The sequence below is a fragment of the Poecilia reticulata genome, linkage group LG2 (assembly GCF_000633615.1).
Source record: "Poecilia reticulata strain Guanapo linkage group LG2, Guppy_female_1.0+MT, whole genome shotgun sequence".
Taxonomy (NCBI): domain Eukaryota; kingdom Metazoa; phylum Chordata; class Actinopteri; order Cyprinodontiformes; family Poeciliidae; genus Poecilia; species Poecilia reticulata.
The window spans coordinates 12,324,310-12,340,060 of record NC_024332.1 but is presented as its reverse complement, the minus strand read 5'-3'; the positions used below and the strand labels follow the sequence as shown (position 1 = coordinate 12,340,060).

Sequence of the window (15,751 nt, the reverse complement as noted above, 5' to 3'; positions counted from 1 at the left end):
ATGGAGCAACATGATGAGCTTTGTTTCCTAATTGGAGATCAAGTGTTTTTAAAAGGCGGTGATCAGTAAGGATGAGCTGGGTTACACATAAGACAAGCTAGCAAAAGAACAGCAACTCACCTCAGTTTTGAGGAGAGTTTTCCTTTCGGTTTGCTCTTTTTCTGATCTYCCAGTTAGGGTTGATTGTGCCAACATCTCCTTTGAAAATACCGGCACTGACAATTTCTGCTGTCATAATTTCAAAAGCAGTTGTTTGACAATAAATGGCTTCACCCGACTGCTAACATAAAGTAAGAAGAGTTTTTGTGTCATCCATGTACTCTGATAAACAGCCAATTAATAAATAAACCTGCTATAGTATGTAAACTTATGAGAACTATGGGAATACTTTAAACACAATTTCTGTTATTTTATATTATGTTGTCTTTATATTTTATGTATGAAAGGAGTAGGTTAAATAACCCAAAATCTACATTTTGAAAGACATTCTCCTATCTACTTCATCTACATCTGCTCCATCACCACTATGTAGCGAAAAAGAAATCACACTGGTGAGATTAAAAAAAAATGTTCAAAAATATCATCATTGAAAAGACAAGTGGAAAATTACTTGTAGAGGTAATCAAGAACAAAATCAGCTGCAGTCAGCCCCACAGTATGTTTCCTTCRTGTCTACTTCCCCAATCAAACTTTAAAAATGACTCATTCASACTCCATATGGATGTTTGACACTATATCATTTTCTCAGAAAACATCAGGACCCTTTGTGTAAATCCTGATTAATAAAATGAAATAGTTTCTTGAATGTTTGTTTGTGCCAGTCCTTTGGCATTGTTGGATCTTTAAATCTTCTCAACGCTGGTGTGCAGTGAACGGATAGGTCAGTACATCGTGAAACAGCTGTAAACGTGTTAGAAATATGATAAATGACAAACCTTTGGGGGAAACTCGGACATGTTACCGAATGGTAATTCACAAGATCCAGTGTTCTSGACAAGTTGGCTTCTTGTCGAACATTTGTTTGTTTTTATGTTCAGTACAGAAGAACGACTTCTGTGTTTTTATAGGGATATTTTACAACTCTTCGCCTATTCTGAATAAAACCTGTTGCATGAAAGTACAGGTCATGATCAGATTGATTAATTTTGTTTCCATAAAAAAAACTATGCAATCGGATATTTTAATCCAAATTCATTCCAACCCGATCAAGAAATTTTACACGTACAAAATAAAGATTTTAAATTTTAAATAAAGATGGGTAAGATTTTGCAAAGTCCAGACGGGCAAGCAAAGAGATACCCCAAAATACACGCAGCTTGTAATTGCAACAACAGGGATTCTACAAACCATTACCTCAAGGTTTAAAAGTAGATTTATGCCGCACTTTTCAGATTTTTCTTTATAAAGAAAGAAAAAAAATCCTAATTTTGGATATGCACTATCACTGACTATGGCCCGTCTCATAACGTGTCGATAAAATGCACTGATGTTTGTGACTGTAGCGTGACAAAAACGTGAAAACGTCTTTATAAATACTCACGCACTGATGCGATGAACAGCATCGATGCTCTCACTCCCTCTCCTCTTCACGGAGTCGGCGCATCGCTCCATTAACTGGAACGTTGCAGCAGAGTWCCCTCGCAGCAATATATGCAGCTGTCAGCACTGGAGCGTGGGATTAAAACCTCGGACACACACTTCTTGTGCACCGGAGCCAGAGGTCAGAGTGGATCTTGGCTGAGCTCTTGACAGCCGGACTCCCACAGGTGCCAGACTTCAGTCAGAGGGGGAAAAACTGTCAGATTTCACCATCTTTAGACTGCAGAGTTAAGAGTTGATCACAGTTGGTTCCTTTTCACTTCTGGATCGCAGCATCTCTTCGTCTCTGGTATACTTTTGTGGCATTTTTCTCTGCTTAGCCTTCCTATTTATCACAAAGAGGACACGGTGTTTTATTTTGTCTCTCTCTTTCTCTTTGCTGCGTTGTTATGTCTGTGGTGGGTGAAATGTGTGATAAATCATTCACAGTCCAGAAATCCATCCCTGTCTGTGATGAATAAAGATGCGTTGACGTGAAGGACACCCTACCATCCCTCACTGCCGTCTCTCTGAAGCTCGGCTCTTGATTTGGAAACTGTCGGCCTTTTTGTGACTGCTCAGCTCTTTCTGAACACTGCCGGTGGTATATCGGRTCTCAGCAGCGATATTAAGGTTGTGGTAGCCCCTCGCTACAAACCTCTAATTCTCTCCCGGCGGGGCTGTCCTGTAAATCCTGTTATCCCCATCGGGTGGAGGAGCTGAGGACCAGCTGATGGACTCAGCGGACCGAYGTTGCACAATACTGCTGTCACTGTCATTGTCGGAGGAGGTCACAGGTTGTTGCGAGGGGATGGCAATGCGGTGCGTTCATCACGAGACGTCTGAAAACAAAGCAAAAGAAATGCAGTCCACCTTTTTGAATTCATTCGGTGGAGTGAAAAAGTATTTGCCTCCTTAAAGATTTTAGCACGTACCATCAAACAGAAGTCACCTGTTTTTGATCACCTGTCTCGGTGATAAACTAGTGGCAACCGTTGATTTTCTGCCAGCAGGTGGCATAGCCACTGTTTTTTTAACTTTAAACCTTCAAACAACATGTCCATCTATGCACCAGGGAACATTCAGGACCTTTGCTGTCTGTTTTTATATCCCATGGCTCTGGAYGGGTATCTTCACTTTTAGCTATATTTCTATCATGTTATGTAGCGTTACTAAGTATTTGAGGTRTTCTGTTTTGCACCTGATTTACAAAGGAATGCTTTTATAAAGAGAACACTGTTCCATAGGTTGAATAATTATTAGACTGCAGTTCCCATTGGAGTGGATCCTGCGTCAGCATTTTACCCATTTTTTCCCCCTGCGGTTTTGGGAACTGACGGACTGACGGGAATCGCTCTGTTTATAGAAAACACAAGTTTGAATTTTGCCAGTAAAGTTAATTTACAGTGTGGGTTGAATAACCTCAAGGTGCTACGTTTGCAGCAGAGCTTCAGATGGTTTTAATTGCTCATTTTGTTATCAGTGAAAGTTGCTGCAGGAGCTCTTAGACTGTGAAATGGTTTTGCTTTTCGTAATCTTTTCTAAATGGTCACATTTGTGCTACACTGGCTGCATTTTCCCATCACACTCCTCAAGCTCTGAACACTTGATTTTGCTTCAGGTTATCTGTTATCTAAAGTATATATACTTAAGTTGAATGGGTGGTTTTAAAGTTTATGTGGTCCTCTTGAACTCTTTTTCTTTTCTTTATYCCCCCCTAACAGAGTGGTAGTTAAGTGCTCTGAGACGCAGCGCGGCAGAACAAAACATGGTCACCTTTGTTGGTGTGAGAGTTTGTGGTTCAACAAGGTTTGTGGCCCAGACCCAAGTCTCAACACATGTCAGCCAGCTAGAGAAGTGTCATCGCTGAGGTTTGCTGACAAATTACAGCCTTCTTTAGTGGCGAAAGCCAAGCTCCTGGCTGGGTTTCTGCTCTTGGCCAGGGTGAAGGGWAAACTGCTGGGTGAGTGGTGGAAGCGCTCCTGAAGACAATGGTGACGCCTGACACTTCCCTCATTGCCTAAAAAAATTCACATGATACAATAGGGGTCAATACAATGTCATGAAAAAGTTATTTCCAACATTTTTTACAAGGAAAATTCAGAGAACTAATGCGTGCATTTGTCATCCCATTGACAACAGATTATTTCACCTTAAGTGGGAATCTCTGCAGCTCCTCCAGAGAATCCTATGACTAGGCCTGTCACAATAACCAATAAATCAATTAATCACCTCTTAAGTTAAAACAAACTCTAATGATTTCCATTTTCACGATTTATCGTTTTTCTCTTTCTACCAAGAACTGGATGATAAAAGTCTGGAAGTTTTGGTCTCRACTAAAACCTTTTTTGAAGGATAATTTTGTTTCCTGAGACTTCATAATTCATTTTATTAGTTGTTTCCGTTGATTTATTTTGGATAATTAAAATGTCTATCAGTTCCAGTGTTAAATGTTCATTTGAATTTAAAGTTTATTTATCTTTGAGATCTCGTATTATTATGCCATTATTATCATTATATTACTGGCAAATTGTCTCAAAACAACAATATTATTGTTTATCGCAATAAYTTCTGAGAAAATTAATTGTCCAGAAACATTAGTTATTGTGACAGGTCCTATGTCTCTTGGGTGATATGTTTCCCCTTAAAGTCGGTTGATGCATTTTTCTTACCAACAATTGCATTTAACGTACATTATGAAGGTGGATTTATGCACAATTATTATTATTATTATTATTATTATTATTATTATTATTATTATGATTATATTAATTCATTGCTCTTTGCACACTTAAAGCTGCAGTATGTAATTTTTTTTATAAACAATAGTCTTTAGTTTTATACACATATGTTAGAACTGTCACTATGTTGTGACAGTGTGACATGAGACTGATAATCTGTGAAAACATCAAGCTTCTCCGCCGCTTTGCTGTGGTCGCACCGTCATCTGCAGAAACACATAGCTCCCAACCAATCACAGCCAGGAGGCGGGACTTAGCRCTGTCAATCAACCCCGTGTAGGAACTGCTCAGTGTATTGTATGTGCTGTAGGCAAAATTAATATCTCTACTTTGATTTCACATCTGCTTTTAATGAATGCTGACAGTAAGTGAATAAACTTGTTATAGGTGAAAAGGGGAGCTAAATACAAATGCATGCCAAACGTTTTTAGATTTTTATTTGTAAAAACCCAAAACATGCCTCACTTTCCTTCCATTTTATCTTGTTTTCTGTTAAATGTCTGCCCCCCCCCCATCCCAAAAATACATTGAAAGGTTTGGAAGGGTTTGGACAAAATGAAAAAAAAAATAAAGAAGAAATTAAGTGGGGTGACTGCTTTGCAAGACGATTCCTGGCCTGACTGCTCAACCCACACTACATTTGATTAAACAGACTGAATTTGCCAAGTTTTGTCAATTTGAAGCACAAAACCTTTACAGCGTATCGACCCAGAAGGTTCAGTTTGTAGGATGAATGCATATAGCTTAATTACATTACTTTCCCCAGCCGTTTCGATTACATTTTTCCTTTTTACCAGTAAGGCGRCTTTCTGTTTGTTAGGGATTTGTACAAATGGAAAGTTAAGCTTGTTAGTAAAATGTTTTTTTTTTTAACTGCTTTCTTATTAATGAAGATGTTGATGTGCGGTACTCGACAAATGAAATAAAGAAACAAAGTAAACAGCATGTCCTCTCTTTTCCTTTTAAAGTCCCCTGAAGTGTTTAAGAGGTTATTGATGAGGCGGAGCGATGAGCCTCGTGATCACTACAAAGACTTTTGTTTTATGGTTTGCTGTTTTGAAGRATTCAGAGAACACAGGAAACCTATTTAAATGCAACGTGGCAATTAACCGCAGGGTTGCTGCTGACGTTGAGCCTCCTGCACAAGATGAATGAACCACTAAAGACAAATGAATCTGTTTTGTTGGTTTGCTCAGCTTTATGTGTGACACAATCTATAACATGATGTCGTTTTGTCTTGACGAGGAGCAACAGYTTGGAAACAGCAATCATCCAAAAATCAGTTTTGAAATTATTTTACATATGGAAGGAAAACAACCACCCATTCATAAAAGTTTGGGCTRGAGTCAGTTTTGGTGCTCTGTCAAAATAATAATAAAAAAATATATATATATTTACTCATTGAAATTACAGATGGCCAGATCTAAACATTACCTAGTATGAATTGATGGGAGGTTGCTTTAAAACTGTATCTTATATTAAATAAATATTACACTAAATAATCATAATTTTAATATAAATTTAAATATTTAAATTTATGAATTGAAATGAATTTATAAATGTATTTAAATTTCGGAATTTAAATACATCTAAATTATTTAAATATTTATTATTTAATTAATTATATTTTTTCTAAAAAACACCAATACACCAATAAGGTGCAATGTTTGTAAAACATTCACAATATTTAATAAATAAATATATAAATAAAATGTTGCCCCTCAAATATCTCTGCCCTGGGCTACCGCCCCTGTGAGCCCTTTGTAAAGTCTGGTCCAGGGCGCAGCAAAGGACAGAGCAAACACGCTAGGAAACACTGTAGACCCAAAGTACAGGTACAAATTTATAGCAGACATATACTGTAATAATTTCACCACTAGTGCAGTTACTTTCCATTTCATTAAAGTGAATTTCGCAGCAGCTTATCTCAGACAAACAAGCAGTATTAAAGTCATATTTGCCCTGCAGTAATAAATAATCCACGAGTATGTTCCCTTATTTAGGTTATGTTCCCTTATTTAGGTAATGGTGGCACTGATTCAGCTGTGCCTTAATTGTGTTTCCCTGGGGTACATTATATTCAGCTCCATTTATTTATCGCTATTGGAGAACAAATATATGTGTGGGTGAATATATGCGTCTTGTGAATATTTATAGTTTGTACACAGAAGAAGGTCATTGCTTCATTTTCTGCACATCATGAATCCATATGGTCTCTGAGTAATTGTGCCAGCCTCGTTTTAGTCAGACGGTCCCTAACCGGAGGAGGCAGGCTGAGTAGTTGATGCTGGATCGCGGAGCGGCAGCAGCAGCTCAGTCAGTCCGTCGCTGCGGTCCATCAGAGCGGAGCGGCTGGTCATCAACATCCTCCTCAAAGCCGCGGAACTCAGCTGGCCGGAACGCTGCTCTGTGGTTCCGAGCCGTGCTGCCCCCGCAGCCGGTCACGACGGCGGCGTTGGAGCCTTCGTGGACATGAGGACAGCGTCTAAAAGGTGGACCGGGAATCCCGCACGACTTCTTTTTTCGCAGAGCGAACGAGAGAGGTGGTGATGCAGCACACCGAGGAGGCGCCTCGGTCACTCYATAGCTTCACAGCKAGCTAGCGTTAGCAGCCTAGCCACACAGCTAGCGTCCCCGGCGGGCTTTTAAAGCGCCATCAGCTGGGTAGTTGACACAACAGGAAGCCTATACGTCAAAACCGGAATATCTACATTTTTTTATTCATGTATTTCCTCTGGCGTTAGTCGATATTCCTCCCCGCATCTCCTGTTRGCCAGTATTAGCAGCAGAAGTTAGCTTCTCTGGCTGTTAGCTTCTATAGAGGCTAATCAGCTCTCACAGGCTGGCACTGTCACAAAATGAACTTGGTATTCAGCCTGTGAACACGCCGATACATCGCTGCTCCAAGCTGACGTTCACAAAAACCCGCGGTATGAGCAAACMCAGCCTGCGGATAATCGTTTGTGTTAACAGCACTTTCACTGGTTGTGTTTTAGTCTTTTAATCGCTGGGATAATTTGTTTGATTTCCACCCATCTTTGCCTCGAAGTCAAACATTTGCCCACCCATCAACACAATCGGGCACAGCCTTGGATGATGTTTTTATCCCCCTTCATTTTTTTCAAGTGCACATTCGAAGATATTCGATGAATCTGTCGTCTGTTCCAGTGAAAACGACCGCGTTGTATTTATTGGGAATATTTCGTACATTTTAATGCATGTTACCACCGCATTTCCCCTCTGGAAGGAGATTGGACATCTCGATTCTCCAGTTCTGTTAATTGTATTTCTGATTTAATGACAGGCGAGATTACAATCTGTACCAAAGTGCAACAAAATCGAAAAAAATAAAAATCATGATGGAGTCCAGGACTGTTGATCACACAGTTGTTGCACAGCCTCCTGATACCTTAAGCCTCTTGGAAATATGTTTGTCATTTTTCTCATTGCTGGAGGATTAAGGATTATTTTGCGTGTGTGTGAGTGTGTGTGAGAGGTGAATATGACAAAACAGCACAGGAAAGGATTGCTTACTCTTTTGGTGTTTCATCTGATAATGGTGGATTTTTCTTGACTTTTCACGGCATGTTTCTGTAATTTTKAAGTGTTAAACTTGAGCAGGTCGTTCTATGTGCGTGTCGCCGTATGATACCGATAGTTCCCTGGAGAAGTTGTGGAATAACCGAATAAARCCTATAAAATGCGTAACCTCATTGAGAAAATGTCTAAAAATTGAGAAATGATTCTTGACTAAATCTGGCACAATTGTTGGCACCTCTGCTGTTGGTACTTTGTGTAATTTCTGTTTTGAAAGKTGCAAATCTCGATCTTGAGATGCATACTTGGAGAAGGATCTTTAACCATTTCTCACACTGTTTTCTGTTCAGCTCATTCCACTGGATCACAGGTTTTTGGAGAAGGTCTGTGTGTTCTGCGTTYCTCTGTTGTTTTGGTCATTAACGAACTATTAAAGAGGCTAGCACAATTTTGTAGTTAGAAGAAAAACATTGCCTCATYGTYGCAGGTCCTCCCATAAACTTCGTGAAGAACATRAAGTSCTTTTCTATGCATTTCTTCTTTCTGATTCCTACCAAAACCACCTGGGTCGTCAAAAAACTCAGCTTGAAGCCGTTTCACACCAGGGTATTTTAGACTCTGTTCGATTGGGAGGGGAAAGATGAAATTTTAAAACCCTCGTTTGGGTCGGCTCATTTTCAAGTTGCTCTTTTGACAGTGGACCAAAGAGTGCGGGCYGCTGATCGTTTCAGATGCGATCAGCGATCCRCATCGAGGTTCAGATGAAGGCAGAACAAAGCACAGGATTTTAGGTAAGCCGGCTTGCAGCAGAGTTCAGTTGAGTCTCCACACACCTGCTGACCAGGTGAGGTAGTGAAAGCCTCATGTTGTCATCTGATTTAAGGGGTTTCAGTTAAAATAGAGGTCAGTAAACTCCACTTGGTGACCTCCCTTACCWTTAACCTAATAGYCTAACAGCTAAATTCATGGGGCTTTTGTGTCAACATATTTTCACCCCAATAATATAGAAATTCTTTGAAGCTAATCATAAAGTAAGGTATAGTTTAGGGAAGCAACTTATGATCATTTTGGYAATTGATTATTGTTAYGATTAATTGAATAATCAGATAAAAATKTACATATTCTGCAGATTTCTCTTAAGCCTTTTTTTATTCAGTATTCAGAAATACATTAAMAGATAAAAATAAACACATTTCTTTTTAAAATGGAAAAAAAGGTGATCGTTTGTAATAAAGGCTGCATCTGCAGCTAAAAAAAATATACTTATACCACGAACAGCTCAGCTCTTTCTGCTCAACTGAACAATATAGTGCAGAGCTGATGTGTTGACATATATTTTTTTAGATTAACCAGTTACTTGGATACCAAAATGTGTTTAATTATAGATTTCTAAAATAAAAAAATCTTATATTCTTCTTACAGTTTAAACTATACAACTTCAGGAGTTAAAGATGAAACATATTTATAAACATGAGTCTGCATACTCCAGTCAAAGATTAATCGATTGCTAAATTAGTTGACGACTACGTCATTAGTCGATTAATCACTATTAATCCGATTAATCGTTCCAGCTGCAGTGCAGTTACAGTCAAACCATCTCTCATCATAATAGAGCAGGAAAGGATGACATCCGCAACTCCCAACACCTCTCTGGTTAGAAAGCMTCACGGCTTTCTAACCATGCCACCAGACGGAGGTCTAAGGAGGCGCAGCACAAGCAAACGAGGTGGATTAGCAGCGTTTGCAGTCATGAGACTGTCACACAGCAGCAGATATCACATACCAGAGATATGTGGTATCTCTGGTATGTGRTATCTCTGTAGTCCCATCTACAGAGATACTTGGATTGAYATGAGTTATGATATTTAATTTYCCTTTGGAATGAATAAAGTGTCTTTGAATTGAATTTTAATAGCTGTTTTTCAGATTACCAACAACGGTGCCCCTCTGTTATTTATTGGATAAATGTTCTCAAATGGAACGTTGGATTTTTCACATTTCTTTCAGCGTGAGGTTGTCCTGCTGCAATAAAAAAGCTAATTACCTTTTGTCAGGAGTGCCAGCAGATCTGCTCCTACATCTGGTAACTGTTTTATAAATGGACGCCATTAGTAACGCCTGTCTTTTCTTCCCAGMTTCACCATGACCCGTTCCTTCCCGACCAGTCGCTTCTTCGCCGAGGCGCCTCGTTCCCCTTTTGCTTCCCGTCGCCCCAACGCAGGGATGAGATAATAACGCCCGGCAGCCGACGCATGCCGCTACACCCCCACCACCTCTGTGGCACCTGGAAACCGACACCCGCCCCCCGCCCTGCCCCCTCCCCCAAGTTGACTCTTTAACCCGACCCAGAAACTATGACGACGCCGGCTCTGCTGCCGCTGTCGGGCCGCAGGATACCCACTCTGTCTCCGGGCGCCTCCTCCTTCACGCACCACAGAGCCACGTTGAGGCTGTCGGAGAAGTTCATCCTCCTCCTCATTCTCAGTGCCTTCATCACCCTATGCTTCGGGGCCTTCTTTTTCCTCCCGGACAACTCCAAGCACAAGCGCTTCGACCTGGGCTTGGAGGATGTGCTCATCCCGCACATCGACTCGCCCAAAGAGGGGAAGCACGGCTCAGGGCAGGTGATAATTCACGGACAGGGAGGACACGATGAGAACAGGCACAGGTGAGTCGAACGGCTTCCCGCTCTGGCTGCTAGCTCTGTGCAAAGTGTTGTGTGATTGGTCAGACGTTTGTTCCCGTGTTTTATGCAGAAATGCTCTCGGACAGCAATTTTGATATTTCTTTTCAACTAGTCTGTTTCCACTATACGGCTTTGTATTCGCAGGWGACATGAAAAATGATTAACTGAGATAATGAGGAATTATGTACATTTGTAAAATTCTTCACTAAATACCTACTGTAACTGTAAAATTTCAGAAAAAATTTTAAAGTGCATTGTTCACACCTGAATCAAGGGTTTTGATGCTGAAAATTAGCAACACTGTTGAGGTTTGCTAGATGTCAGCACCATGGGGTATCACTAGCATGTTGACTAACATGGACTCCATTCATGTGATGTATAAAAAAGTAGTTCAAATGTTTATATTAGCTGTACAGCTAACAATAGTATAACAGCTATCACTGGCATGGAGAGTGACTAGCATGTTGACACTACCAGTAGGATGCGAGATATCCCTAGCATGTTGACCAACACTAACTTCATTCAGTGTGCAAACATTAGAGTATAGGCTAAAATTAGCTAACATGCTAAGGTTAGCTGTCAGTAACATGTGGGATGTCACTGTCATGTGAAGTCAGATAACTCCATACAGTATGCTAAATCTAGCTAATGTATAAAAAGTAGCTAAAATGCTTAATTTAGCTGAAATGCTAATGTTAGCATGAGGGTTGTCACTAGCATGTAGAGCAACTGGTATGTTGGCACAACCAGTAGGATGTGGGTTATCACCAGCATGTGTGATAACCCACATGCTAGAATTCCACACTAGGAATTCTAGTGTGGAATTGCTTGTTTTGTGCATAATTTACCAAAATGCTGTAAACGCTGACTTTATCCATTCAGTACACAAACATTAATATAGAAGCTAAAATGAAATGCTAATGTTAGCATATTTAGCTTAAATGATGTCAGTAGCGTGTGGGGCATCACGAACATGTGAACTTTCATTCACTTTCTCCATTCACCATACTAAACATAGCTAATATGTAAAAGAATTGGGCAAATGACTAGTGACTGAGGGCAGTCACTAGCATGTTGAGTGGCTAGCATGATGACTAGCATTGCTTTACTCCATTTAGCATGTAAATCCTGGCCCCAGTAATAGGACTTTTGAACGTTAAATAACTCCTTGATGGAAACTGTAACATCATTGTTCGAGGTGGACGTGTGACACTAGCTCTGTGAACGCTTTGTAAAAGAGGAAGTGGGAACCCCCAAGGGTAGGGGGTCGACGTACACTGAAGCGGGAGGGGTGTCCCCCAGGTGGTCTACGCTCTTGTAAGAAAGGTATGTGCGAATATGAACAACTGCCCAGGTTCAGTTAAAGTGTGTAGGGGCCTTTAAAGCTTAAAGCTTAGCCAGGAAAGCGTTTATCACCGGTCATACAGGTCTGCTGCGGCGGCTGAAAGGTGTGGCGTTGTTGGCAGAAGGATGCACGCTCTGCTGAACCTTTCCAGACACATCAACACAGGTGTTCCCTCCTCCCTCGCCTCTCAGCACATCTGCGCTCTCCTGTGAGCTCTGCCACCTTTTGTGTCTCCTTCGGGTTTTATTGTTCAGGTTCTGAAACAACAGACATTTTATCAATTCGGCCCTGTTCTCGAATAATTTTTTTTTCTTCCTGCTGGCAGATCATGYCGAGGTTTACGAGCTCGCACCCTCGTCTGTTTAAAACAGGCTTTAAAATCTGTTGGTTTTGAGCTGGATGTTGTTGTTGTTGCATTTGCATGTGTGATTTGGTGTGGCGGAGTCTCTGCTGCTTTGTTGCTGCTCCTCTCTTATAGATGATATTCAGGGTTTTTCCAAATGGCATGTTGTGCTATTTGGAACCCAGAGCCCTGGAAGWTGTGCATACGCGTCGTCTATCAAGTGTTATTCCTGGAGGAGTAAAATTACTAGTGCAGAGGGTTTTCCTGCAGAAACTAGGGCAGGAATTCTAGTGTGGAATTGCTTGTTTTGTGCATAATTTACCAAAATRCTGTAAAGTTGCAACAGAGGAGAKGCAGCAGATGTYATCCGGAAAATCTATAGAAATCAGGTTATTTATATAGTGCTGATTCACAACAAACAAGGGCTGAAACAATTAATGGGATTAATGGTGATGAATTGATTATTAAAATGGTAATCAACTAATTCAGTAATCGATTAGTCATTAACTGGAGTGTACAAAAATAGCAGTAATTAAGCCAAAACTTTACAAAAAATGTATACTTCTTCCATTTAAGATGAAATGAAAAACAATTTTTTAYAAATATGTTCTACATGGAACTCCTCAAGTGGCATAGTTTTAGTTTCACCTGGTTCAAATTCTATAAAAAGAAAAAATTAATTAAAAATCTCATRTCAAGCTCCTGTTATTGTCCAATTTTTAATGGCTTGGCTAATAAAATTACCGACACATCAGTCCTACACTGAACTGATGAGTCATACAGAAAGGCCTGAGCTTTTCACATGTTGATGTTAAAAATCTGGTTTTAGCTGCAGATGCTTMATTTGTTACAAATAATAAAATGTTCACTAAAGAAATCATTTGCTATTACATTTTAGGCAGTAAAATGCAATTTTTTTTATTTAATAAAGGAATAGGTTGATTTATTTCCATCTCAATGTATTTCTAATATATAAAAAAGATGATTTGTTAAATGAAAMATCTGCAGGATGGGCCAATTTTCCTTTTATCCAATTAATTAATTTTAGAATAATTGATACTAAATAACTGTTACTTGAAGGCCTACAACAACACAACAACAACATAATTTGTATAAAATCATGCAGTACAGTAATATTTAGTGTTTATAATGCATTTTGGTGAGAATTTCCTGTTCTCTGGATGTCCAGTTGCTTGCATCAAGTCGCATCAAACAGTGTGTCATGTGTCAGGAATTCACATCTTGCATGCATATTAATATTCCAGCCTATCGGATGGAGTCTCACTACAGTAGATGTGAGACTCCATCCGATACTCCAGCCTATCGGATGGAGTCTCACTACAGTAGATGTCCACCCCTGCAACATGTGATAGTGCCCAAGTGCTGACAGTCAGAGTGAGCGTCCTAATTGCAGCTTAGAAAGAGACATGAGGAAACCGAGGATTTATCGCAACTGATATCATCATTACAGTATTCAAAAGCTATGGTGTTGTTGCTTTATTTTTGAATATTTTGCAGCCCTACTACAATGCCCTGTCTTCTATGTTGAGCTGAGACTCTCGGATTTCGGTATAATAAAGTTGGACCGCTTGAGGATGGTTGGGTCTCCATGGTAATTCATGTGGAGTTAATGTTGCGTTCCGTTTGTCCTCAGACGTTAGATTTTTTTCCTGTTTCCAGCCGTGAATGCAACAAGATCAGCTGAAGTCAGAATCCTGACTGGGAAAAGTCAAGAGTCCAGTATCCAGTACATAGCGTGCAAAACTTTTGTGGATATTCTGCTAATGTCGAAAAAACACAATTTCACAATTGSCGTTTTTCCGTTCAACAAGAAACGTAATTAAAATCGTACGTAAATAAGTTTGTTCAGACGATAAGTCATTTAAAAAACACGCGGCTCTATCATCCTTCTGCAACTTCCGTCGTCTTCGGCTTTTCCGCCGGCAATATCCACTTCAAGGATCCCCCAGAAAACTTGCTAACCCCGGTGGTTGGGTGCTACGGCAGTCATTCATACAGCAGCCCGTTGTGTGTTTGAGTTAAAAAATGTCAAGTTGACAGGAAATTTGAAAATATCACTTGATAGTTATGTTATTGAAARATTGGAAGATTAACACCTGAACACCAACTATATRAAGTGTTAAATAATGCAAACATTTTAAAAAGACTTAAATGAATAGCAATGTTTAGCCTGGTGGGGGCACAAGAAAAGCCCGGAGGCCTGCCAGGCTTATAATACACTGAGGGAAACCCTGCAGTTGTTGATCACATGACGGGCGAAATACACTAATTTCAATCCAGCCAAAAAAACCACAAAGATAAAAACTTATCCATAAGTGAGTTTATTTTTCTTTTTTAAATTGTTGTTTCCGTTAAGCGAAATTTWATTTTGTAAAATTCAATTTGCAMAATTTTACGGTCGACAGAAACGTAGCCAATGACACTGAAACCTGCTTGTTTTGGTTCTCATTGACTCGGCAGCAGCATCCAGACTAAATATTGTTGTTGCCTTTATACCTTTGCATTGTTTAGGCATAGAATATATAACTGATTGAGAAAGGATTAGATTGTTGAGTCTCTTACCCCGCCAGCTACCAGTCTGTCAACCACTTATTGCAAAGTATTGCCTGGACTGCAGTATTTTCTTGAGCTGGACATTTCATGTGTTATGCGTTCCATTRTGCATGTAGTTGGACGGCAGGTTTGTTTTTAACAAGGGTCTTGATGTAAAGCTTTCTTATTAAGTCTGATCCATAACATTAATCTCATTACGTCCAAAGCTTTTAGAACAGCCACATCCATCAAAGACAGACGTTTAGTTGTGGTGAAGCACAGACTGAGCTGGTAAAAGCAGAAAATTTGATTTATTGTGCCAATTTTTAAAACTTTAATGTCCCTTTGTGTCAACAACATGTTTGGTAGCCATCAACAAGCTTCTGTTATGATTCTGTTTGGTGTTATCAGAAACGGTAGCAATGTTTCAGACTGGTTGGTTTGCTACCATGGATTTAGGTTTTAAACACAGTTTGCAAACTTTTAACTAGGGCTGGTATAGATTTCCTGTTGGAACACCCACTCTTGTCCAGCTTTCATAAATCTAGCTGCTGATTTAAGGTGAAGTTGAAGAATGGGACTGAATCAGCTCCATCTTTATTCAGAGTGTACTCGCTGAAAAACCTGAAACTGCCCACCAAGCCTACTATGTGTGTTTGTGCATGGGTGGCTGATTATGGCACAGAAAATAACTCGCCCCACAACCTGAAAAGTATCCAAAAGTACAAGTATTCTTAGTTTGATGTGGATGAAACTACTGATGGATCTCTGCTGCATAAATCATGGCATAATAAATTAGTGGATTAAAAGTGTCTTAAGTTTACTCCCCCATTTTTTTTAAGTTGGAGCCTCTGTTTGTTGTTTTTTCTTCAGGCATCATTTAGTGTACTGTATGAGTTTTCAGACATGCAGTGCACTAGAAGGTGTTGTTGGCTTTTTGTTTTATATATATATATATATATATATAT

The 15,751-nt window shown here is 39.8% G+C and overlaps 1 protein-coding gene across 3 annotated transcripts in view; it reads left to right on the top strand.

Moving 5' to 3' along the window:
* The first annotated feature begins 6,357 nt into the window (after positions 1 to 6,357).
* Positions 6,358 to 15,751, top strand: part of man1a2 (mannosidase, alpha, class 1A, member 2) — a 118,211-nt gene continuing 108,817 nt past the window's right edge. The window contains exons 1-2 of one of the 3 annotated variants that reach the window (XM_008431260.2): positions 6,358 to 6,811; positions 9,992 to 10,524. In XM_008431260.2, the coding sequence (XP_008429482.2) occupies positions 10,211 to 10,524 (314 nt within the window). In that variant the 5' untranslated portion in view covers positions 6,358 to 6,811; positions 9,992 to 10,210. Of the gene's footprint in view, positions 6,863 to 6,886; positions 7,250 to 9,991; positions 10,525 to 15,751 lie in introns of those variants that run through there. The other 2 variants (XM_008431269.2, XM_008431280.2) reach the window with 2 other exon arrangements.